This window comes from Sander lucioperca, chromosome 7, assembly GCF_008315115.2.
Source record: "Sander lucioperca isolate FBNREF2018 chromosome 7, SLUC_FBN_1.2, whole genome shotgun sequence".
NCBI classification, from domain to species: Eukaryota; Metazoa; Chordata; class Actinopteri; order Perciformes; family Percidae; genus Sander; species Sander lucioperca.
In genome coordinates, this window is record NC_050179.1 from 31,495,074 (window position 1) to 31,520,912 (window position 25,839).

The window sequence follows — 25,839 nt, forward strand, 5'->3', positions numbered from 1 at the left end:
TTTATATCAATCAATACTAACTCAGTTGCGGACCCGGCATACATTTGGCAAGCAACTAAAGGATTTATTAGAGATTTCACATCTTCCTTTGCGGTCAATTTGAAGAGAAAAACAGAGGCAAGGATTGTGGAGTTGGAAGAACGTTGTAAATCCCTGGAGCAGTCTCTAAAGACGTGTTTTTCTAAATCGACACATACTCTTCTAGTCACAAGTCAAGCAGAGCTAAATGATTTGCTAAGGAGAGCTGAATTCGTAATGCACAGAGTGAGGAAAAATGCCTTTTTTAATGGTTGTAAACCAAGCAAATTGCTCCATGGAGAGAAATAGAGCAAAACCTCATTGGAAGTCTAAGACTGCAAGACCTTGCCTTTGCAGGTGTGTGTCCAAAAAAAATTATGTTAGCCTATTGCCCTATTATCACCAACACACTGACCAACTTTAAACAGGTAGAGGAGCAACTACGCTATACCAATAAGTGGCATTTGAATACCCCAATATGGCACAACACACACTTCATGTCTGGGAACAAACCCTTTGCTTGTAACCAGTGGAGTGACAGAGGAATTTATACTTTAGACCAGCTATTCAATGATAAAGGTATGTTGAGTTTTGAGGACCTGAGAGCTAGTTTTAAGGTCCCCAGGACATCTTTCTACATTTATCTTCACTTAAGATCAGCCCTAAAATGTTATGGAGTGCCATAGGGAAACAATCTTGAGGCGCACCCAGTCATTAAGTGGTTTGTTGATTTTCCTGTGAGAGGATTGGTGTCCAGGATTTATGCTAAACTGATGCAAGTATCTATAGGAGAACTCCCAATAGTAAATAAATGGGAGCGAGAGCTGAGCTCTGAGGGGAACGCAATTAATTGGGAGACAGTTTGGGACAACATTTTCCACTGTTCCAAGAACCCAACATTTCATCAACATATGCCATAGGACATATTGGACTCCTCAGAAGAGATGCATCTCTAAAGTCATTCCCACTCCCTATTGCATGTTCTGTCAACCTGAACAAACTGGAACTTTCCTGCATATGGTCTGGGAGTGTGAACAGGTGCATGAGTTCTGGAATAAAACATCAATAATATCTGATGTGATATGATGTTGAATTCCTACTGACCCGATTGTTTTGTTACTTAATGATGACTCTAAATTACACATGCTTGGGAGACAGAAGAAAATTTGGCTAGCCGGCTTAACTGCAACTAAGAAAATGATAGCTCAACGCTGGCTTCCCCCCCCCATTCACTTTGTATAAAACAGTGGTTGGCATATTTTCTGGACATCGTTACGCTTGAGCTCTCTACAGCAAGGATTAACAAAGCCAAATCATCGACTATCAACCTATGGAAAAACATAGCAGCACAAATATCAGACCTAATGACCTCAGCGCCTCAAGAACTACAGGAGAGTGATTAGGCAAGGTGTGATTTCTGTTTGTTGGTTTTGTTTTCCTCGAGACCGCAGAGGGTGGGGGGTGGGAGAGGGTTTGTGTTCCTGTTCAATTTGTGTTATTTTGTTCTGTATGGTTAAAGTTAAAAAAGCAATAAAAAATTGATCTTAAAAAAACAACACACTCACCTCCGTTGTCACTCACTTACGTTGTCGCTTATGTTGTGGCTTTTGTATTTGTGTTGTAGCGTTTGTGTTGTAGCTTTTGCATTCGTGTTGTAGCTTTTACATTTGTGTTGTAGCTTTTGCGTTTGTGTTGTAGCTTTTGTATTTGTGTTTAAGCTTTTCTGTTTGTGTTGTGGCTTTTGTATTTGTGTTGAACCGTCTCGGCCACCGTACCTAAAGTCTCTGGCAGTGCTAGTGTTAAATTCAGTAAAACACTTTGGGAAAACAAAACAAAATCACTTAGGGGAGCAGCACTTCGTCAACAATCTTCACAATGGCCACTATTCAGTGCAGTGCTGGTGTCTGCCATAATAGGAGCCAGTGCCTGGCTTTTCTATTGTGTCTGCCAGTGTATGTTGTGTTTGTTTTTCTGAATAGCAGGCTGAATTTGGATCTAGAGCACACAACAGATGGATAGTGAGTCAATAAGTTTGTCTCTTTGAAAACTCTAAGTCAAGGGTGATTTACGGCATTGGATTAATTTCTTCCATTAGTAAGTAAGTAATTATTACATTTATTGCTGATTTTCAGTATTACAGTGGTAGGAAAAGTAAAACGTAAACCCAAACAAATTCATTAATTTATCTAGTCACTTCAGCTATAATAATACAGGCATGCCAATGCTGTAATACACCAATTCTGTATTAATGCTATAGATTAGAACACAAATTCTAACTTTAACAATCTGGAAAATATTATTCAACTAAATGTAACATCAAGATAAGTATGTTGTCTAAAATGTGCTAAACTTTAGTGGCCTGGGTAGCTGAGAATGGTGGTATCTGTATGCAGGCCTGCAACTTAAGTGAGATGAAAAATTTAAGATGTGAAACTAAACCTGTGAAAGGGGGTGTCTGAAGATGATTTGTAAAATTTGAACGTGTAAATGAAGCAGTCTTTGAGATGAAAAAAGGGGCAAAAGATATACTGTCTTTAACTTAAGCAGCTTTGGGTACATTGCAAAAAGTCAAAAGAAGCTGTCAGAAGATGCAGTTCCACTGCATTGTGTCCAAGTGCATTTCTTTTTGACCAAAACCAGGATATCATGTGATTGTTGCTGCTTAGTCTTTTTCTTCCTCAACCACTTCTCTCTGCTGCATTTAAAGAATGGCTGGCAGTGAAATTCCATCCTTTTAGTCCAACAAACACTGATTATATTGTGTAGCATTGTGTCAATTGACTTGGTTTGACATGATTTTGACACATTACTGTAGCTCTGTTAAACAGCAGCATTTAAAGTAGAAGCAACCAAAAACAAAAAGGGAACTCAGTTTGCATTACCAGCTGAGTACCTAAAAGTATTGTCAAGTACAGATGTGCGTGTGTGATTTTTTAAAGATTGAGCGCAGAGGGAGATGACCAAACATTTACATGCAGTGGTTGTTCAGAATACAAGACGACAAGAAGACAACCTATCTAAGGATTCTAAAAATGAATCTGTGAGCACAGTCAACTGCCTTTGCTGTCTACAGATAAACTATTTAAATGACAGAAAGTACACATTATGAAGAAACAAAAAATCTACTTAAAATAGAACCATCTGAAAGTAGCGCAAGGAAACGATGCCAAATTTATGTTTTACTTTCAGTTTCCAGCAGAGATATTAACATCAATGCACCGAAGAGAGCAGAGAAGAAATAAACAGTAAAGTTGTGAGGTCGTAGTAAATGTAGAGTAGGTTTCATATTATCCACGAATAAACACTGCAGCTCCTTAAGACCAACATTTGAGCCTGGGCTGCAACCTAGGTGTGGTCTGTTTAAAGCCCAGTTCAGTCTAAAAATGTTTGACGAGACAAGCTGAAACTTGCAACTGCTTGCAATGCAACTGTCTGCAACGTTCTGAAACCTACCAGTATACACCAATGCGACCAGAAGAGATGGCGTATCATCTAAACAGCAACGACTCTCTGTACTTCCGTTCCAAAATCAGACCTCAAATGAATGATAGTGATAGATACTTTCTACAGTTGCATTTCTAGTAGTGATAAAACAGCAAAAATAACTTTTTATTTCTCTGACTCACTGCTTTGTCTGCTAATGTCGCTCCCTTTTTTTATTCATTCCTATTCTTTAGCTCGCTCAACCACTGCTGTGCACTCTCTCTCTCACACACAATTCAATGGGCCTTTATTGGCATTAAAGTTTCAATAACAATGTTGCCAAAGCATCAAAATACAATACAACATGTTGTGGCATTTTGGTACATATTGGGCAGCAAGATATGCCCTGTCTCCTTCTCCAAGGAGTATTTTTGTTATTTGGAGAGCTTATTTAGCTCTTTAAAATCTAAGATTACAGAGATGAACTTGTAGTAAAATGTAAACTCGCATACAGGCAGTTATTTGGCTAACTGAATATAACTAATTAACAAATCCCCTCTTCCCCAGTTTCATCTCTTTTTTTCAATATGATAGTGATAGTAGATACACAGGAAAGGGGAGAGAGGGGGAGAAGCACGTGACCAGCACCTGCTATGGTTGCAAGAGACTAGAGCTCCTGCACTCATCTCCGCATTTCATTAAATAACCAGGTCTATTACTTTTTCTTAGACGCCAAATTGTTTGGTCTGTTATCACGGTGACTCAGTGAAACGCCTGCAGGCACGAAAAAGCAGGTCTCGTTGTCGCCTACACTATCTACTCGTTCAGAGAAATCTGCTAGCATGGCGGCGGCTAATGGAGCGGTAGCTAACATAGCAACTGATGTTAACGTTTTTTTGTTTATTTGTTTGTTTTGTTTTCCTCGAGACAGCAGAGGGTGGGGGGTGGGAGAGGGCTTTTGTTCTTGTTCAATTGTATTTGTCTGTTCAAAAATATAAAAACAATAAAAAGTTGATCTAAAAAAAAAAAAAAAAGGACAGGGGAGAGAGAGAGAGAGAGAGGATGACACACAGCCAAAGGCCGCAGATTGGATTCGAACCCCGGGGCCGTTGCCAATGACTCAGCCTACATGGGGCAGTCTACCGGATGTGCTAGAGGTCGCCCACTCCCCTCAGTTTTATCTTAAACCCAGATACGTGTATAAACATCATATCAGCATTGACAGAAACCTCAAAGTGTTTTCTTTTAAATCATTCTAATAAAAAAACAAATGATCGTTTGAAACATCTAAAGTAAATGAAATATACAGGTAAAGACATTTCACAGGAACAGCACAAACCCAACCCCTGTATTTGCAACTCGTTTTTACATGCTGATTAGTTTCGGTAATGCGGGATGACCCCAGTCTCAGTTGATAACGCCCATGGTAAACCAGATAACCAGCACACTATTGCATTTGAAGTGAGAATATTGTTAGTCAATGAGCACCAGCTGTGTCAATCAACTCACCTGGCACTGCTCTCATGAGCCATGAACCATGCCCACATCCACACATAGGCTACTATGTACTAGGTACTCAGAGTAACTGCCAAGCTGCATTCATAATCATTGAACCTTGGGGTAAAGTGGGCCGGAACCATCCGGAACTGCTCCGGCACTCCAGCATTTCTATTGCTTTTTCACTTGCTCTTCACGACAGCGCCAAAACCACAGCAAGCTCTGGCTTACTTTTTTATCAATTTCGTAACTCTGGTCCAAATTGCCGCCTCATCATCCAACTTTTATTTGGCTTCCCTTCGTCAAAAGTTGGCAGGTTTCTAATGATCCACTGCTACCAATGTTATTTGACAAGAAAATCTGTCTATGTGCTCTGCAGACACCATTTCAGAATGTATTAGCTCACCTTGCTGGAGACCAGTTTGACATTCCCTGAAGCCAGAGCCACTGCAGTATCAGCCATGACCTCTGCTTTGATGGAGCCCAGGCCTCCCGTGGCACTGGTCTTAATAAAGCTGTCCAGCACAACATCCAGCAGGTCTGTTATCTGAGGGCACAGTGAGAAAGTTAGAGGTCAAACACAACATCTTTACTTTTGGGATATCGCACTAAATGCATGTCCTTGGTGGAATTGTTGGGTCTCTGCAAATTAGTGTGGTCTAGACCTACTCTATCTTGAAATTGTCCTGAGATAACTTATTTTATGATTTGACACTATAAATAAAATTTAATTGAAAATTGATTTGAAGTGAATCAGGCGGTTAGTGTGATAGACTCACCTGGCCCAGGCTGCCCCAGATCTTGGCCTGGATAGAGGGATACATCTGCTTTTCATTGATCGTCATGGTAATTAGTTTGTCCAAAATGGCGGTGACACGCTGGCGTTTGGCGTCATCGTTGTGCTTACAGAAGCGAACTAGGTTGAGCAACCAGGGTGTCATGTACTCCAGACAGAGATGCTTCAGCTCAATACCTGCAATAGAAAAACTAACGCTCAATACAATACACTTAGTTTTTAATACAAGGTCCAGCCAAGTCCATTGTTTATCTATCTATAAATTGCAGGAACGTCTGTCTGTCTGTGTGTTATGTGCATAGCTCTCGAACCGTTGGTTTGAAGTCCGATGAATTTCAAACTTGACAGTTGTCTTGCTACGGGCACGAGTAAGTGCAGTGCCAAGTTTGACATTGTTTGGATTAGAAATGCAAAAGATATCGTTAAATATATAGGTAAAAGAAGCACACATTGGCTTTTGCCGCTCTAGCCGCTGGCCACTCCCCCTCTCACACTGTGGACCAGAGACACAGAGCAGCGGAGCTTTGCTAGAGTGTTAAATTTGTTAACGTTCATACGACACGTCTCTCTCTCTCTGCGCGCACGCACACACACGGTCTGGTTCTGGTGGTTGATGAATGCAGATATGTGCAGATTAGCTCTCATAACGGGCCAGTTGGGTAGCGCACTGCCATGAGTCCATGAGGCTAATGTCTGATTACTCCACATTTTCATTGTGATATTTTGTGATTACATTACACATCTGCAGCGTTCTTGGTCAGGTAAATATAGTAGTACAATGTTTCTTCTGATGTAGAAGTAGCCTACACTGTAAGTCAGTAGTAGGCTATACAGTGGAGTTGCATATTAAGTGGTTTATGGTGCTTCTGTAAGTCATTTTGGGGTACAATTTGGTTTTGAAGAATTCTACAAGCAGCAATACCACAGGCCAAGCAATCGGCCCGTTCCAAACAGGCACATTTTCAACAGGCACTGCACTAGTTGTAAAAAAAGCACCATCTTTACTTAAAGGAACACGCAGACTTATTGGGACTTTAGCTTATTCACCGTAACCCCCAGAGTAAGACAAGTCGATACATACCCCTCTCGTGTCTGTGCGTGTTGTAAAGCTGTCTGATGGTTCCATCGGTAGCTTAGCCTAGCACAGAACCTGCAGGTAACTGGTTCCAACTAGCCTACTGCTCCGAATAAGTGTCAAAATAACGCCAACATGTTCCTATTTACATGTTGTGATTTGTAGAGTCGCAGCGTGTACAAAAAACAACGTAACATGAGACACAGCCATCTTCTAACCGTAAACAAACCGTGAACTATATTCTCAGAAAGGCTTGCTGCAAAGCAAATCACTCCGCCCAAGTAGCAAAAGTAGCAGAGCTTCGCCTTTCTGAGACAGTGAAAGAAGACCATTCAACTTCGAGTCCAAAGAAAAATAAACTAATATCCGGTCTGTCCTCCATGTGATGAACCACCCTCTCTCGATGGAGTCGCTTTTCAGGACGAACATTCAGGAAATGACAGCCAGACTGTAAAGGCTCTCATCTCAGCCAGTAGCAGCAGCAGTCAAGGCGCTGCCAGCGGGTTCGGCAGCTCTGCTACCCCGCGAAGAGATTCGGGGATCACCGTCACTTGCCATCCCGGCTGCTTACTGCTCATTAACTACCTTGGGCTTCGGCCAGCCCGTGCCGTGCCGTAATGTTACCTACGGGAGAAGGCAGCACCACCAACAACAGTCTAACCCCTAACCCTTTATCAAGAAAGGGCATACATTTTGTATGGGCTCAGGAGTTTTTCTTCCATGCACTCCATGCAATTGGTTCAGATGTAGGGCTGCAACTAACGATTATTTTAATAATCGATTAATCTGTCGATTATTTTTTCGATGAATCGATAAATCGGATAAAAAAACAAAAGCATTAATTTACATCAACTCAATACATACTTACATACATACTTGTTGTTTTAGTTAATAGTTGTGTAAAGGTAAGTAACCCAAAGAGTAGATACAGACAACACACACACACACACACACACACACACACACACACACACACACACACACACACACACACACGTTCACTTGAAGCTTATTCATTAAATTATTACCATCATTGTAGTAAGTGCGAGTTAAGTTCATTTGTACACCACATTTAAACACAGCTTAAGATGACCAAGTGCTATAAAAGAACTTTAAAATGAAATTAAAAAGTACAACACACACAAATATATTTGTCAACAATAACTGATATGGGACAAAGCACAGAATATATACACATGACAATAGATTGAAAAATTAATGGGCCAAAAAAGGCGAGTGAATAAAAACCTGTCTTTAGTCCTGCTTTACTACTGTTATTAACGAGTTAACGCTAGCTTGTCATGCTTGTCAAGCTGGATAACATTTAAACACCACACCAGCACCAGAAGAGGGACGTTACGTTCCTCACTTCAAAACGGAACAAAAGTAGGATTGTGTAGTGACTTTACCCTGCTGTTGAACTCCCTTCCTCCTCATCAAGGACTCCAACATGTTTACGTTTTAGGTGCTGAATCATCACCGTGGTGCGCCTGTGCCATGTCGCTTTTGCTTATCTTGCAATTAACACGTTTTCGATTTATTTAGTGTGAAATGTTCCCACACGTTGGATGACTTAGGTCGTACTGATTTCTCTGCCTCCGCCATGTGTTTCAGAACGTTACGGGTCTCTCCGGTCTCTCTCCGTATTTCCTCTACCCCCGCTCTGCTCTTTTTTCTTTTCTTTCGCTCCGCGCCGCTCCGCACGGCACTCAACTCAATTGCTTTTATCTCTGCGACTGAGTGGCGTGTCACGCGACACAACGAATCGATAATGAAATTCGGTGCCAACTTTTTTAATAATCGAATTTTATCCATTCGTTGTTGCAGCCCTATTCAGATGTTAGCACTGTTAGCCATGTTGTGTCAGTTAATAATGTTAGCAATGTGAGCGCCATACTTGGCGAATAAGGGGAAAGCGGTGCAGCCCACTCTTCCTCGGCCTCCACTTCATCAGCTAAGGTTATTTCACATTTTGCTAGAGTGGCTAGTAGGGTGTTTGTGTCACGTTATTGTGGGTGGCGATGGCGCAGTGGATATAACACATGCCTTTGATGTGGGAGACCTGGGTTCAATTCCCACTGCGATACATCAACCAATGTGTCCCTGAGCAAGACACTTAACCCATAGTTGCTCCAGAGGCGTGCGGCCTCTGACATATATAGCAATTGTAAGTTGCTTTGGATAAAAGCGTCAGCTAAATGACATGTAATGTAATGAAACATTAGTTAGATGCCCACCGCCACTCGGCACTAACTTTACCCTAACGACTCCACTTGTTTGACTGCTAAAGCTACGTGCTAACACGGTAAACATTGCACCTCCCCGATAGCCTCGGTGAGTAATCCTGATAATAATATGTGTTATTGTGTTATCTCCACCGCTGCTTGTGTCCCCACACGGCTCACATCTTCATGGATGTATTAGCTCTTAGCTCATCTTAGACTAAACTGCTATCTGTGTGGACTGGAGCAAGTGACGGCATCGCGCCGACGTCATTCAGTCGACACCCCACTTGGAAGTCCTACAGGCGCACCTGCAATTACATCTTACTGCCAAAGCTGCCGCTAGAAACAACAACTCAAATCTTATGGACAACAACTTTAAATACCTTTTATCTAACCCACGATTAAGTTTGTCATGCAAATAGATAGATGACTAATCTAATGCTAATTTAGCCAGCTAGCACACCCCGATCAGTCTGCCTCATTCCCTCGGCACTAAGAGACTTCAGTCGGGATGAGAGCAAACAACAGCCCCGGGACAAGGTGACGGGTGACTGTCCTGCAGCAACGACAGCTAAGTTTAGGCACCAAAACGACAGAGCTGAGCCCCGCTGTCTGTCAACATGCAGAGATAAGCTTGCACTTACACACTCTCAGGTACCGAAATTTGGCACCATTTGATTTAGCGTGAATTGCTCCAAGGTAGTACAGACGTAATTCGGTCGATACCCAAAAAAGTACAGAGTTCGGTACCCAACCCTAGTGTGCATGTGTAGTAGGAGAAGAATGCATGTGTTAATTGCTGTAAGCACTTGTTATAGGTTTGTGCACTGATAATTGATTATTCTGTTACATGCACTTTGTGATGTGCATGGGTCAGATGTTACCAAAATGCTATTTTTTTTTATATGAAAAGTGAGGCTACTATTGCTACTGGTTCTGTGCAGTGATAGCTCCTTTCTTTTTAATGCACTTTGAGATGTAACTGGTGAAAAAAAAAGTTCTGTTAAATTGCCGTTCTTTTTTGTTTAAAAGGGAAACAATGAATAAACGTGTAAAAATTAGAGATGTTCCGCCTCCGATACTGCCTAAAACGCTGGTTTTGGTATCGGGAAGTACTGGAGTTTATGCACCGATCCGATTATGTTCTTTTTCCGTTATAACTGACAAACTGGATAATAAAAAAAGTTCTGTGGCATTCATTGTTTGTGTTTGTTCATGTTTCACAAAGAGTTTAACCTGAGCCAGACCGACAACAAAGATAGAAATCATATCACATCCATACTGGGATAGTAGTATACAGTTGTTAAAACATAACAAAATATATGACACACTGGTATCGGATCAGTACTCTGTATCGGCCGATACGCAAGTTCAAGTATCAGAATCGGTATCGGGAAGCAAAAAATGGTATCGGACCATCTCTAGTTAAAATGTGTAATTTCTTGCTGCTAAATTGCATTGTTTTAAAATCTTAGCCCATTTGATTGTGAATCGCTGAGCCCAACAACTTACTTGCACATCCTTGTAAAAAGGCAGTTATGTGCAAACCAAACGTTATGCTTTTTAGCGAGTAGCAGAAGTCCAGAAACCCAGATAAGCACAATTTGTCTATTAGATTCAGAAAGAGCAAAAAAAGCAGATGTGTTAAGTGGACTAACTGGATTTGCTGAAGCCTGAGATGCACTCCTCCAGAAACTCCAATGTGAGATGTGGCTCATTGGCAGCCAGAGTCTTGCTAATGGAGACTATGAAGAGGGTGTTGTTTGCTGGGATGCAGAGGCCTGATGTCTCCAGCAGCTGGCCCTCTATCTTCAGGTTAAAGGTGCAGGTCAAAGCACACAATAGGTTGTAAGCCGCAGACCTGGATGTGGAATGAACAACAAGTCAGAGGTGTTAAGCCCTGTCAAGAGTAGTGCAAAAAACAGTGGCTGAAATAACAGCTTCTCCATGTAGTGTAATTTACATCTAAACTAAAGCCACACAATGTAATTTTACATTTGCAGCCCAAAACACAAGTGTCTTAATTGTTCTTTCACAATTTTGGTACTTACTAATCCTAATAAAGGACAAGGACAAAGGACCCCAAACAGATGAGCTTTCTCTAAAAAAGAGAGCACCTGCTTGCTGCAGTTTAGAAAACAATATGGATTTTACATTTTTCAAGTCCACATTAGAAAATATCTGTTTGGCAAAAAGAAAAATCCTTGGTGTCTCAAATACATTGATCTGACCTTCTTTTCTTTTACAGGCCCACTTTTTTCATTAAAGAGATATTTTGCTGATTTAATCCAGCTCTTTGTCATGACAGTCGGGGAAATTTTGTTTAGTATGGCTTCCCTCCGTGGCGCCAGTGCATGGAGCAACCCGTCTAGCAGAGCAGCAGAGGTCTGTCCAGATCCGCCGGATGACGCCGTTCATCCAAACACACTGCCCGCACAAAGGTGACATAGAGCTGGTTTAAAATCGACAAACTATCCCTTCAAAGCTGGTGGAGTTACTGTATTTTTTTTCAAGTCGAAAAGTCCTGCTAGAATAACTCTAAATGCCCTGCAGAACTAACCTGAGGCTGGGGTCAGAACTGCCCAGGTTCAGCAGGGCGATGTTGAGCAGAGTGCCAGGTACATCTTTTGGTCGAATCTTGGTGTGCTGTGGGATGGAGTCAGGCTGCGACAGCTCCCAGCGTGTCCGTATATGGATAATGGACTGGACGATGGCATCACACTCCTGGTGCATGAATGTGAGTGGTGTGCCCTGGTTGGCCATGGTGAGGGTGAACTGGCTCTCATCCACCAGGCAAATTTCCTCAATCTCTGAGGCGTAGTAGACGTCGTTGAGGAAGACAGGCTGGCCGAGGACACGGGTCCGCTCGGCTGAAGTCACCTGAACTGCTGTCGAGCCCACCTGATCAGCAAGAAAACATACATTGTTTTAGGAAACCCAAGGAATTTCTCGAATGATCGTACCAACCTACCAATCTAATCTTTTTAGTCTAAAAACACATTTTAGTACACTATGCTCTGGCTGCATCCTTACCTTTATGGAGACCTTGGTGTCTTTATGGGCCAGCTTGAGGGCATTATGGAACACTTTAAGGTCTTCCTCCAGGGTCAGTGTGGCTGCAGGTAGTTTCTGTTGCTCGGGTTCAATGTGCTCGGCCAGCTTAGCTGGAGAGTCAATGAACTGGAGTCGTTTGCTGCCCTTCAGGCCTGTCAGTAGCCGTTCATGGTACTTGGTGTACTCCCTCACCCATGTGTTGCAGTTGTAGACATAGACAGCTGCTACGTTCTCATAGGCAAAGCCAGGAAAGACCACAAACCACTTGGACAGGAAGTCAGTCTTGAAGCGGTTGCTAGGTCCTACATGTGTTAAGTCTACTACTATCTCATAGGGCTTTGCATAGTAGGGTTTGAGAGTGAGGAGGACATGGTAGATGAGTAGGTCACCATTGATCTGGCCTGTTTTGAACCTAAGGAAAAGATATAAAAAAATCAGACAAGCTCAAATTAAAATTCAGCCCTTCTGTAAAAGAGTAAATGTTTGGGGTTGTACACGAGCCTTACTAAAATTCTTCATAGCACAATATGCTACACTAATGAAAGCCTCAAAAATAAAAAAATACATTTCTTTTTTTGTCTCTCTTTTCTTGTAAGAGCTCTTCGCATCTGTGGTATCAACTTGAGGCCCCGAAATAACCAGACCAGAAAAAGACCCAGAGAAAGGGTCAGGAAGTAAGTTCAGAGCATCTCAAGAGTCCGTCTGCAGCAGGTGTCTCACTCCATCCCTCCACTTAAGACTACTTTAAGTAAGTATTGTCAATATAAGATCATACTTACAGTAAAAGTCAAACTTCTTAAATCATCAAGGGTCAAACATAATTGTAAAATCAACTTGCTAGTATGAATTTTTGAAATGGCTTTATGTAGATACTTATGTAGAAGTAATAGCTTCGTCATGGCTAAGAGCGATTCAGTACATTTAAATTCACCTTAAATAGTTAAGGCACATGTTGTAAGTGATGCAGTCTACATTTCTGCTCTTAATTTCAGAGCACAATGGAAGGCACCCGAACTTCTCTCTGTCTGTTTCTCCTGCTCAACCAGCTGTCATTCTGTCCTACTGATGCCGACCGAGACCAATCAACCATGCAGCCGTATTTGCACAAAACAGAAGATCAAGGAGGCAGCTCAACCCCTGCTGTGGAGCCCAGCCTCACTACCATTGGCCACACAAACTCACCTGATACAGACACCAATGGCACTCGTGCCAACTGCTTGATTGACACCGAGATGGGTCTGATTGCTATAGGTTCAGCAGGGGGGCTGATTTTGTGCCTGCTAGTTGCCACCATAGTATTGGCATGCCAGGTTTGCCTCATTCAAGGCCGTGTTTACGCCCCCCGAACCTCCCGGTCCAACATGGACTTTGTGAGCGGTACGGGCTACTGGGGAATTGACCGGCCGGAGGTCGGAGGACTGGTTGGGCCGTGTGATTCCAGTGTCATGCTCGAGGAGGTGAAAGAAGACAGCAAGATGGAGAAAGAGGGACAGGCTGAAATACGAGAGACAAGGGAAGAGGCTAGGGCAGGACTTGAGGAAGGGGCTACAATAATGGCTTTTGATCCTGAAGGGAAGGCTTATCAGATGCAGAGCTCCAGCTCCAAGGACTCCAGTCTGGAGGTTCCCAGGGATCTAGAGGACATGCCCCTTGTTGTGTAAGGAGGTATCACAAACCAGTCAGTTCAACTATTGTGTTGTGGTTTAACTTGGTATTTTTTATTGGCATGTTTTATTTATGTTCCTTTTCCAATATATTTTACCTCACAGATCGTTTGAAATTTGGTATAGTGGTGCAGATACAATACCTTAGTTATGGTACCCATACCAAAAAAAGATAGTTTTTCTATACCTTACTTTGAGAAATATAAATAGTTTTTTTTAAGAAAAATCTTTTTTCACTCAAGAAAAAGTTCTCAAATGGTATAGATCTAGTATCATATAGTTTAAATCTGGCAAAATAATACTTTTTTCTAACTATGAGGAGGTTTACAAATCTTACAATGCATTCAATGTCAGTTTTGGGTACTCAACATTTGTACTCAGTGCTACAGACATTTTATTCAGTACCAAAAAAGTATTGTGGTTCAATACCCAGTCCTAGTAGTGTATATACCATTTTGACATATGACGCTTCAAGTGGAAATATTATAGTAAAAATTACTAGAAAATAGCATATAAAAAGACTAGAAAATATTTAAGTCAAGTCAATGTAATTTATATAGCCCATTATCACAAACATTTGACTCCAGAAGGCTTTACAATCTGTACAGCATCAGACACCCTCTGTCTGATGCTGTACAGATTGTAAAGCCTTCTGGTAGTGTAGTTATGGCATTCAAAAATGGTTTTCAATAAGGAAAAACTCTGCCCCTAAAAAAAACCTTTACAGGGAGAAAAAAATAGAAGAAACCTCAGCTAGAGCAGCTGAGGATTTTTTTTTAATAATTATAAATACTTTGAGAATATTAGATTTTTTTGTGATAATAATATTAATAGTGCTGCTGACTGTACTACTCCACTATTCTTCCTGGCCAAATCTTTGGTCAAGATGTATTGTTGGCCAGCTTATTGTCAGACACAATAAACAAATATTTTAATAGAGAGTGAAGTGTACATTTTTCACGATACTTAGTAAAGTATAACTTTTAAACATCTAACATTTTATGCTACATATTTAATATTTACTGTAAGACTGCTTAATTTGGCTAAATTTTCTGTTTTTACAACATAAATGAGTGAACACAATACATTTAATAAACAGAAAAAGGTAGATCAACAAACTTTTAAAAGCATCAAAGATATCCCAAGACTAGATATGACACCAGGGACCTTAAGTTCTGCCTCAACCATGTTGAAATGTCTGCTAATAGTCCTTGTTGTATACATCTGTGTTAAACTTTCCTTTTGTCTGTGATATTTTACCTGTACTGCAGACTTTCCAATACTACTGTTTTGTTTTTGTTTTTTCTTAAACTTGTGCACATGAAACAGAGCCTGTTAAGATGTCAGGTTTTAAATAAATGGATTTTTGCATTGTGTCAATGTCTTGTGTTTCAAATCAATTATCATGATTTAAGTCAATACCCCTTTAGTTATATTGGCTTCTTTAGGGAGTGTTTAGTTATAAAAAAGCATTGAAGCATTATTTTAAGAAATTATTAGCCAGATGGTATGTACTTTAGTACTGAAGGTGTGGTAAGCAGAACAAAACAACACTTCTTCTTCTTCTTATTATTATTATTATTATAAAGAACATTATTCACTGTGCATGACTAAATGTAATTATCTAAAACACCTGTTGTAACATTTAGGTTTGAGGGGTTGTAATTGCAAAGAAATACAGATAAGAAGGCTAAATGGACACTCTGCTGGCCTTCAGACTGTGGGTGTGATCAAATTAGATTGAGGTTAATCTTCAACTGCGTAAACTAGAGTGTGTATAGGCTCTTAGTCTAGTGCAGCTGAGCAGACACTAAAGTCAACCTTATCATGATGAAACTATAAGCGATGAGGAAATTGCCATTAATAGTTACTTATTATTATTATTACTAATAGTTAGGAAGGACCGAAATAGAAAAGGGGGTGGGGTTTGTGTATATGTGCGCTCTGATGTGGCCTTTAACTATAGAGATGACATTGCTAGTGATTTAGAGATGGGATGCTAGGACATGCTACCTTCTATGACAAGTTAGAACAGGTTCTCTTGAACTTATCAGACAAAGAGAGCTCAGAGCTGATATTAATGGGGGATATGAACACAAATGTATCAGGCTGTGCTCATCCTTTTGGTAAAATGTTGGAGGACTGTGTCACTCTTTTGGTCTGGAACAGCTGGTAAAAAAGTCCACAAGGATAAGCAAGACTTGTGAGAGTATTACTGATTTGATTTTAGTTTCAGACAAATCTAAAATATCTCAAAGTGGTACTATTACTTACGGCATAAGTGATCATAATATAATTTTTTGCACAACAAAATCTGGTAAAAAAACCTTTTTCTCTCACAAGACTGTACTATCCAGATCATTTAAACATTACTCCCAGGAAACCTTCAAGATGCATGTGGATGAGATGGATTGGTCCTAGGTGGTAAATTGTTCATATGTTAACATAGCATGGTCACAGTTTAAACATAAATTTTTAAAAATCATTAACAAGGTGACCCCTCTCAGACAGATCAGAGTTAAACAGCGCTCTAGTGCATGGTTTGACGAAGTTATACATGATGCTATTAAAACCAGGGAAAAAGCACTTCAAACTTTTCATAGAACTAAAAATCATGATGATTTTATTTTATATAAGCAAGCAAGAAATAAAACTCAGGAACTGATTAGAGACGCAAAATCAACCAATTATAAGAATGATATATCAAATAATAAAGATAACCCAAAAAAGTTGTGGAAGACCTTAAAAGAATTGGGGGCCGCTAAGACAAATGATAAGAAACCAAGAAACACAGGACTAAAAATGAAGGGTGTCCTGAATTTCAATAAGAAAGAGGTTGCTAATCATTTTAATACTTACTTCATTTCTATACAGTTGTGTTCCAAATTATTCAACCCCCCCAATGCTGTAAATGGTTTTAGGGAATTTAGTGTACATTTGTAATTGTATTCAGAATGAAATCCTACAAGGACTTCTTAAAGAACCATATGCAACTAAAATGACATCAATTGGTTTTGTAATACAGTAGTAAATGTTTCTTTTGTGAATTCTTCATTGACACAATTATTCAACCCCTTAAAGACTACCACTCTGAAGAACAGAGGTTCATTGAAGTGTTTTCAATCAGGTATTGAAAACACCTGTGGATGTCAGGGAGCAGCAATAAAGCCTAATAAGCACCAATTAGGCAGCTTTAAAATGACTGTGATACTCAGCTCCTTCTAGACATTTACTGGTGTGGTTACAAACATGGTGAAGTCAAGAGAATGGTCCAGGAAGACAAGAGAAGAGGTGATTACTCTTCACAGGAAGGGCAATGGCTATAAGAAGATTGCAAAGATGTTAAACATACCAAGAGACACCATAGGAAGCATCATTCGCAAATTCAAGGCAAAGGGCACTGTTGAAACGCTACCTGGTCGTGGCAGAAAGAAGATGCTGACTTCGACTGCTGTGCGCTACCTGAAGCGTAGAGTGGAGAAAAGTCCCCGTGTGACTGCTGAGGAACTGAGAAAAGATTTGTCAGATGTAGGTACTGAAGTTTCTGCTCAGACAATACGGCGCACCCTGCGTAATGAAGGCCTCCATGCCAGAACTCCCAGGCGCACCCCCTTGCTGTCTCCAAAGAATAAGAAGAGTCGACTGCAGTATGCCAAAAGTCATGTGGACAAACCACAGAAGTTTTGGGATAGTGTTCTGTGGACTGATGAAACAAAATTAGAACTGTTTGGGCCCATGGATCAACGCTATGTTTGGAGGAGGAAGAACAAGGCCTATGAAGAAAAGAACACCTTGCCTACTGTGAAGCATGGCGGGGGGTCAATCATGCTTTGGGGCTGTTTTGCTTCTGCAGGTACTGGGAAGCTTCAGCGTGTGCAAGGTACCATGAATTCTCTTCAGTACCAGGAGATATTGGATGACAATGTGATGCAGTCCGTCACAAACCTGAGGCTTGGGAGACGTTGGACCTTTCAACAGGACAATGATCCCAAGCATACCTCCAAGTCCACTAGAGCATGGTTGCAGATTAAAGGCTGGAACATTTTGAAGTGGCCATCGCAGTCACCAGACTTAAATCCGATTGAGAACCTCTGGTGGGACTTAAAGAAAGCAGTTGCAGTGCGCAAGCCTAAGAATGTGACTGAACTGGAGGCTTTTTTGCCCATGATGAATGGGCGAAGATACCCGTAGATCGCTGCAAGACACTTGTGTCAAGCTATGCTTCACGTTTAAAAGCTGTTATAACTGTAAAAGGATGTTGTACTAAGTACTAAGATTGAATGTCACTTGGGGGTTGAATAAAACTGATAATAATGTGAGCACAGAAAAGACATTTGTGGTTATTTCATTATAAATGTTATGTTATATTTGTCTGACCTACACGTGCCTCTTTGATTTAATTGTAAGCAGGATGACTGAATGATCAAAATCAATGTCAAACCGGCCAAAACAATCCATTTCAGTGGGGGTTGAATAATTTTGAACACAACTGTAGCAGAAAAACTGGTCTCAAAACTCCATCCTTCCTCTGGGTTATTTAGCATAGATAGGGTGAAATCATTCTATAATAAACTTGGAGCACTACCTAACTCATTTTCTTTAAGGAAGGTTGAGATAGGGGAGATGGAAAAAAAGCTCTTACAGCTAGACTGCTCTAAGGGCCCTGGGTTAGATGGGTTAGCCCCCCGGTTTTTACGAGATGCCGCTGCCCAAATAGCCCCTTACATCTCCCATATTTTTAACCTGTCTGTTGAATCGGGTGTTTTCCCAAATGACCTCAAGAGGGCCAAGGTGGTTCCCCTTTTTAAAAAGGGAAACAGCCATGATCCTGGTAACTATAGACCAGTTTCTATATTGTGCACAGTCTCAAAAATTTTTTGAAAAGTTGGTCAATGAGCAATTCAATGAATACATAAATAAAAACAACTTCATGTTTAAATTCCAATCAGGATTCAGGAAGTCACATTCTACTGAATCATGCCTATTGTATTTATCCGACACCATACGCAGGGAAATAGATTGTGGAAATCTCTGCGGAATGGTGTTATTGGATCTTCAAAAAGCATTTGACACGGTGAATCATGACAGACTGATTGCCAAACTTGAGGCCTTGGGGGCAGACAGCTCCACCTGTAGGTGGTTTAGGTCTTATCTATCAGGGAGGGAACAATTGGTGGTCTTAGGGGAAGTGCTGTCTGACCCTAGTGTAGTTGAATGTGGCGTTCCACAAGGAAGCATTCTCGGGCCGTCCTTATTTTTAACACACATTAATGATATGGCAGACTCCTGTTCATGTGAAATGTTTTTGTATGCTGATGACTCAGCACTTTTAATGTCTCATAAACAATAATCAACACTAGAGAGTACCCTGAGCTCTGAGCTTTCATCTGTAAACAACTGGCTGACTGACAATATGCTGTCCTTACATCTGGGTAAGACAGAGGCTATCTTGTTCGGTTCAAAATACAGATTGAGTAGATGCTTGGAATTTAGGGTCAGTTTGAATAATGTTGAGGTCAGTACAAAAACGTCAGTAAAATACCTGGGTTGTATCTTAGAAAACAACTTGGATGGCAGGAATATGGCCAATAAGGTTTTGAGTAAAGTCACAGGGCTCACAAAGTTTTTAGTCAGAAACTCTAAATTTTTAGAAAGGTCAACAAAAAAAAAAATCATTTTAGCAAACGCCTTAATTTTAACCCACTTTGAATTTGCATGTACCTCCTGGTTTGAAGGCCTAACAAACCGACTTAAAGGGAGGCTGCAAACAGCACAGAATAAATTAATAAGAATAATTCTGAACTTGGGCCATAGATCGCATATAGGTAGGTTACAATTTGTTGAGCTCAACTGGCTCCCTGTGGAGTCTCGGGTTACTATGTTAAGAATGACCATGATCCATAAAATATTGTTTGGTAGTGTCCCAATTTATTTGTTATGTCTTATAACTAAGGTAAAGGACACAAACAATATTTATACTCGTGGCAGCATATCTGACCTGTGTCCTTATAAATTTAAGACAGTGTTAGGGAAAGGAACATTTGCCTATATAGGGGCAGTTCAGTGGAACAAGTTAGATCGTTATATTAAAGTCATTTCCAGCCTGAATTCTTTTAAAAAGAGTATCAAGGCCTGGTTACTAGAGAGGGTTGCGGAATAGATCAAAAGGCAAGTTACCATTTTTATTTTTATTTATTTATTTAAGAAAAATGTTTTTATGTTATGTCATTGATTATAATACACTCTGTGAATGTATTGTCTTGTCCTGATGTTATGTGTTGAGGACCACAATGGAAATAAGTCCTGGACTTTATTGTGTTTTTATCCTCGATTGTATTTGATGTCTTTTTATTCATATGTAAGGCATTCTTGATACAATTAAATAAATCAAATCAAATCACTATATCACTCACTGCATGAGCAACTCTAGTTATGGCACATGGAAAGGAATTCTACAAATGTTAATTCAATAAAATTTTGTACAATTTAGTATTTTGACATGTTTTAATGTAGTAAAGCTTTGGTGTGAAACATGAACTTCTATGTTTAGCACTGCAAACTGAGAATGCAGATGATTGTCGTCAGTTTCAAATTTCATACTACCTATAAGTGAGGCAAGAATGAGTCAACACTTCAGCATGCCCCTAGTTCCTGCTTTCATTCAAGGGACATTCTGCCAGACAGGCAACAGCATAATATCCTATAACTATTTAACTTTTAATACATCTTGGAACAACACAACTAACGGGTTACGGAGGTTATCTGTGTGAAGTCATTGGTAAGTACATTATAATCAATTGTATTAATAATGTGGCCTTAGGTCCACCTAATATCTTGAATGCTTTGAATTAATGCTCTAGCTAAAAAAGGGGGAAGTGTAAACACAAAAAACTTGAAGTTAATAAAGAAAAAAAAAACAAAGCTGCAAGCAGCGATGAACTGGCCCTCGCACCTCCCCGCATGTCGAGGGTGCTGGCGGGTCGCCGGTTGAAGCAGCCGTGAATTAAGATATGCAAGGGAGCGTGGCTAAAGTATAGGGAGCAGCATTAGACACGCATTATGTTCCTTAATTTTAAGTGTAGATCACACAATGCAAGTAAATCGGATGATGTTTGTCCTTTTAGGCTGACTATAAGGTGGCGCTATTACTATGAGTCAATATTGATATGTAGTTCTCCTCAGGCTGGGACTCTGATCATGTATGTTAAGTTTAGGGCAGATTGTACAATGTATATTCAAGTTACAACAACTTCCTGTTTCATGGCGAAACGCAAAAAATGGCCACCACACTGTTAGCTAACATGCACTTAACATGCATTATGTTGCTCTATATCAAGTGTAGACCACACAAAATAAATTTTATGTAAATCAGATGTTCATCAGATGAGGCTGACTGCATTCTCTAATGTCGGTTTGAACATTTTTATCTGCTGTCAGTACATCATCCATCTCAAGAGTGAAAATCTTGTTAGAATGACTGTATAGCCTTAATGATGTCCATTGTGGAGGGGTTGTCCATGATTTCAGTGCTGTCGGTACCTGACTCTGCAACGCGTGCATCTTTTTCTTCGTCTGTATTCAGTCCCACCAGCTCATTTTCTTCATTAGCGAGTCCTCCAGCTGTTTTATATTTGTCCTTGGTTACTTTTCTTGGCATATTAACTTGTATTACAACTATTGTTTCAAGTTCTGATGTTTTTTACACCAATTGGGATTATTTAAGTGTAGAAAGCCTAAAAAAAACAAAAAAACTTATAGTTGCACTTTCATATGGCTCTTTGTAGTTTGGCTTATTTAAAGCTAATGTACTTTAGGGCTGTCAATCTTCCTCTATAATACTATTCGAATTCCATTTGTTATTTTATTTAATATTCAAATAATATTCGAATATTAAATGCTCAAATTCATCCTGTTATTAATATTTACGATATTACACAGGCTTATGGATCGCTATGCCACTATCAGCATGTGATTGCTGTTACACATTCTGTCCACTAAAGGGACTACTAACATTACAAAACAAACTTTTGAAAACAGGTGATCGCTTTCTTATTAACAATAAAACAGCGGGACAAAATGAATGACTTTAATTTGTCAACTTTAATGTACCTTGGCTCAAGCTTGTGAATAAAATATTTAAATCCAGACCCCTGCGTGATGTTGATCGGTCTCATATCTTTACATTTGAACCGTGTCAGTTTGTCCGTTATCGCCTGGCGGACAGCTGGTAAGCCCTAATACATCCATGGGTAAGCCCAGTGATGAGGAGAGAGGCAGAAAAAAAGTAATTCTTGCCCGTTTTTAGCAGCAATTCCTCGGACAGATCGCCTACCTTGTCAGGGTGTAACGTTGTCAGGTGTGCCCTCAGGTCGCTCTCCGCCATTTTTGATAGTATTGTGATGATGATACCGTGTGGATGTATGTATTAAGGGAACGTGTACGATTGTGATACGATTCAAAAACTTTATTGTTCATCAGACTAAACAAAAGCATTTAATTTTCACATGCGTGTAGGCCAAGGCGACGAGAAAGGCAAGATTGCATATAAAACATTTTAAAAAATTCATAAAAAAGCAATATTCGAATAGTAATTTTAGCATTCGAATAGTATTGATTTTTTTAATATTCGAATTATATTCGAATTTCGGAATTCGTTCCAACAGCCCTAATGTACTCTCGCACTTACTTCTTGCTGTCTGGAGTTTGTGCCTTCAAGGTTGAAAGCACTTAATTGGAATACGTAATGTATTTGTTTTAGGATTTGCAACAGAGCACGAGAATCCACGTTTGCTCACCGTGCTGTCATAACTAGAAGTCAAACCTTAAAGGGGAACTATGCAGTTTTTTTTAGCTTAATTTACCTTAACTGAACAGCTTTGGAGTCATTGGAATGGTTATATGACTTTTTTCGAGTTGAATGGTGGTCGTCTCGCTCCCCCCTAGCGCCTGTGAGCTGAAAAACCACCCTTGTAACTTTGGGCCGGCGAGTTGCCAGCCTCAGCGTCAGGAAGTATCGCGTGATATCAGGTCTCGCAATGCAACAAATTGCTTCACGGCACTGCACCACACGCCCCTTCAGGAACCAGCTGACAAGGTAGCGATGGAGTTTTTCACACGATCGTCATGGCTGAGCAAAAAAGAAGCAGAAAGCTAGGAAAGCATTGTCGGAGGAACAGAGAAAGAAGAAACAGCAGACTGACCGAGCGAGGAGTCAGACACAAGTAAACATAGGAGCTGCCAAATATCTATTCCGAAGCTGTAGAGGGAGCTCTATAGAGAAACCTGCGAGCAAAAAGCGAGAAAACAGCGAAGAAATGGCCAAAACTGCATAGCGCCCCTTTAGTTTCTTGATTTAACAGAAAACTTTAGATATTTTAATATTGTAAAATGTAACTAAAGACCAGTGGAAAGATAAATGTAAGTCAGATACAACTGTTGACTGTAGTGCTTTAAATACAACGTGTACCCTTGAAACATATGCCTATTTAGAGTTGCATTTTAAAGAAATTATGCAATACTAGGTTACATTTCACAACATCACATTGCTTCAGATTGTATGCTGTGCATTTCTGACTAAATAACTTCTTCTGTTCTAGCTCCAAAGACACAGCAACCAGCCAGAAGACTGAAGAAAACAATGACCATTGATTTTGTAAGCCTAATTTACATATGGCTGCTGCCACTGACAGCAAGCAGCGCAGTGACATCTGGCCAGAATAATGACTTCACTAGTGTGATGATAGGACCACAGGTAACAAGAAATAAGTTCACTCACGACCAGCTGACAACGCAGGAGGCATCCAGCTTAAATCCACTCTTAGATGTCTCAGGTCGTAAAATCACACAGTCTATCACAGTTGATGTAAATCGAACAGAGGAAAAAGCTCCAACAAATGAAGTAAGCATGAAGTCCACAACAGAAATACAATTTAAAGTCACAATATCAGCAACGACGGTTGTAACCAGTCACGGCAGCATCTCAACCACAGCTACAAGGGTACCGTCAATTCTAAGCATTTCCACCCAAAACCAGTTAACCAGTGATAAAACTACACATCCACCTACACGTCCAACACAGTCTGCAAACCTCATCTCTACTACAACCACATCTACCAAGCCTGTTGAAAACAAATCTACAAGTACAAGCCCAGTCACAGTTGGGGATGCTACGCAGTCCACAGGTTCATACAAAACGACAATTGCCACAACAAAGACACCATTCATCCACATCACAAAGGCAAAGGAAAGACAAGATCCTCCAGAAAAAAAGTCCAATAAGGAAAAATACCACAGTAAAGCAGTGGCAGGACTAATAGGTGGAGCCCTGATATTAATGATGGTAGGATTCCTGATCATCTATATAAAGAAACAGATGCTTCAAAGGCAGCAAATAACAACTAGAGACTGGGCCGGTCCTTCACCATTTCTTGAGGGTGGAGCTGACAATGGCCAGGTAACACTGAGGTCATCTAACCAGATTTCTCTTTCCAGCTTCCTGCCTCATAGACTGTCCAAAAGGCTGTCCTTGCTCCCAGAAACAAATGAGAAGTTAGAAGATATGACACAAGGTACTACATTTGGAGATAAACATCAAGGGAGTACATTTGGTCAAGAGGTGGATGGAAATGATGTACAAGAAACCTTTGGGACTGCTGTAGTTGTTTCAGAAATAAAAAGCACAGAAGATGTTCCAGAGACTGTTGAAAACTCCATCTTAGCGACCTCTTCACAAACAGAAGAGAACCCGCTATACACATACAACAATTTGGAGGTTGCAAACCACAGTCAAGACCATTCTGCTAATCCCCCCACTCTAACTGGAGCTGTGGAAAATTCTCTGGCACAACTGAATGAGGGCTTTGGGCAACCATAACAAAACCCTCTCCCAACGCATCCACTTTCCTGGTTTCTAGGCAGCAACAACTGTGACTGACACAGGAAACTACAGAGATTCTCACACCAGACCCCTGCTGTATTTTCTTTATCACCATGTGGAAATGTCACCCAAACTTCAAGAGTGTGAATCTAAAATGCTTTCTTTTCCAACATCTCTGCCCTGCCCAACCTCTGCAAAGTGCTACTAGAGAAAATATAACAATAAGGCGCATGCAGGCACCTTTGTATTCATCTTGCAGGTGATGGAAAGGTTATGCGGTGGTGAGAACAAACCGTAATTAAGTAACAGTAATCAGGAATTGTCCTGATTAGCTATGACTAATAGCTATGAATACCACAGGCTAAATACAAGCGCTTGCGTTTTCTACATCTGCTTAGAAAAACGGGCCAACTCATGTTTAATCTGACATAGTAGTTAGAGTCAGTCTACTTGAGTGCAAATATTTGTTGTCTCATTAATTTACTATCTGCAGAGTAACGTAGCATGTACAGTTGAAAAGAAAGAAGGGTCAGTACCCTCGGCACTGGGGTTACACGCTTTTGTATTTTATATAGCAGGTTTCAAAACTTTCAAAACATTTCTCAAGAGCAAATTCACAATATTGGACTTTCAGATTAGTTAGTCATAACTGACTGTTTTGTAACGCTTGTGCAATAAGTAAAAAAAAAAAATGGTATTACAAAATGTTTGCTTACGAGTTATGCTCCTCTAGTGTGCAAGTGGAAGTTTGGCCACCACCATCATAAAACAGAAACCACTGGCGACAAGATTGTCAGCCACACACCCCATCTTCCCCAGGCTCAGCACTTTTCAACTCCCACCTGCACCTACTGCTGACTGTCAGGGTCTTTATATTGGAAATAGAAATAGACTACTTGTATGAGTAGTCTTTGTCAGAAGACAAAACACATTGAAATGAACTACACAAAATGAAGACGTATGGAACTGCAAAGCAATTACAGGTGAATTCACTGTAGATCATTTTGTTGGCCTTTATAAATATGAACCTCCATCAGCCTATTTGTTAGCAGGATATCTGAAAATGGATATTATTAAATTTATCTGAATTAAATTGGGTGGAAATTAAGACCATGGGCAAAGGATTCATTTTTGGTGTGAATCTGAATCCAGGTAACTTTTAGGCATTTAATGAATTGACACCATTACTATATGTGCTGCCTAGGCCTTAA

General features: G+C 40.3%; 3 protein-coding genes across 7 annotated transcripts in view; 2 read left to right on the forward strand and 1 right to left on the reverse strand.

The window, feature by feature from the left end:
* nf1a (neurofibromin 1a) overlaps nt 1–25,839 on the reverse strand; it is a 296,381-nt gene that overhangs the window by 54,668 nt on the left and 215,874 nt on the right. For all 4 annotated transcript variants that reach the window (XR_004897871.1, XM_036003223.1, XM_036003224.1 and 1 more), the window contains 5 exons: nt 12,068–12,500; nt 11,595–11,935; nt 10,693–10,895; nt 5,718–5,911; nt 5,345–5,485 (listed from right to left, as the gene is read on the reverse strand). Coding sequence is in view for 3 of the 4 variants with exons in the window: in XM_036003223.1 (XP_035859116.1) it covers nt 5,345–5,485; nt 5,718–5,911; nt 10,693–10,895; nt 11,595–11,935; nt 12,068–12,500 (1,312 nt within the window). In the remaining variant the exon portion in view is untranslated. The remainder of the gene's footprint in view (nt 1–5,344; nt 5,486–5,717; nt 5,912–10,692; nt 10,896–11,594; nt 11,936–12,067; nt 12,501–25,839) is intronic.
* On the forward strand, nt 1,898–15,043 carry LOC116067378. Of its 2 annotated transcripts, none has more exons than XM_031323802.2 (4): nt 1,898–2,112; nt 12,685–12,836; nt 13,081–13,969; nt 14,428–15,043. In XM_031323802.2, exon 3 carries the CDS (start codon nt 13,087–13,089, stop codon nt 13,747–13,749), a length of 663 nt encoding a protein of 220 aa, XP_031179662.1. In that variant the 5' UTR covers nt 1,898–2,112; nt 12,685–12,836; nt 13,081–13,086; the 3' UTR covers nt 13,750–13,969; nt 14,428–15,043. The 2 variants fall into 2 exon arrangements, with proteins under 2 accessions (XP_031179662.1, XP_031179663.1); XM_031323803.2 differs by having other exon boundaries at nt 1,909–2,116.
* LOC116067376 (protein EVI2B) lies at nt 20,396–25,541 on the forward strand. The gene is made up of 2 exons (XM_031323798.2): nt 20,396–20,530; nt 23,349–25,541. The coding sequence occupies exon 2, from the start codon at nt 23,390–23,392 to the stop codon at nt 24,623–24,625; it is 1,236 nt and encodes a 411-aa protein (XP_031179658.1). The 5' UTR covers nt 20,396–20,530; nt 23,349–23,389; the 3' UTR covers nt 24,626–25,541.

Excerpts from the sequence above, each read along its gene's own strand:
- LOC116067378 (XM_031323802.2), top strand. The coding sequence starts at position 13,087 with ATGGAAGGCACCCGAACTTCTCTCTGTCTGTTTCTCCTGCTCAACCAG.
- LOC116067376 (XM_031323798.2), top strand. The coding sequence starts at position 23,390 with ATGACCATTGATTTTGTAAGCCTAATTTACATATGGCTGCTGCCACTG.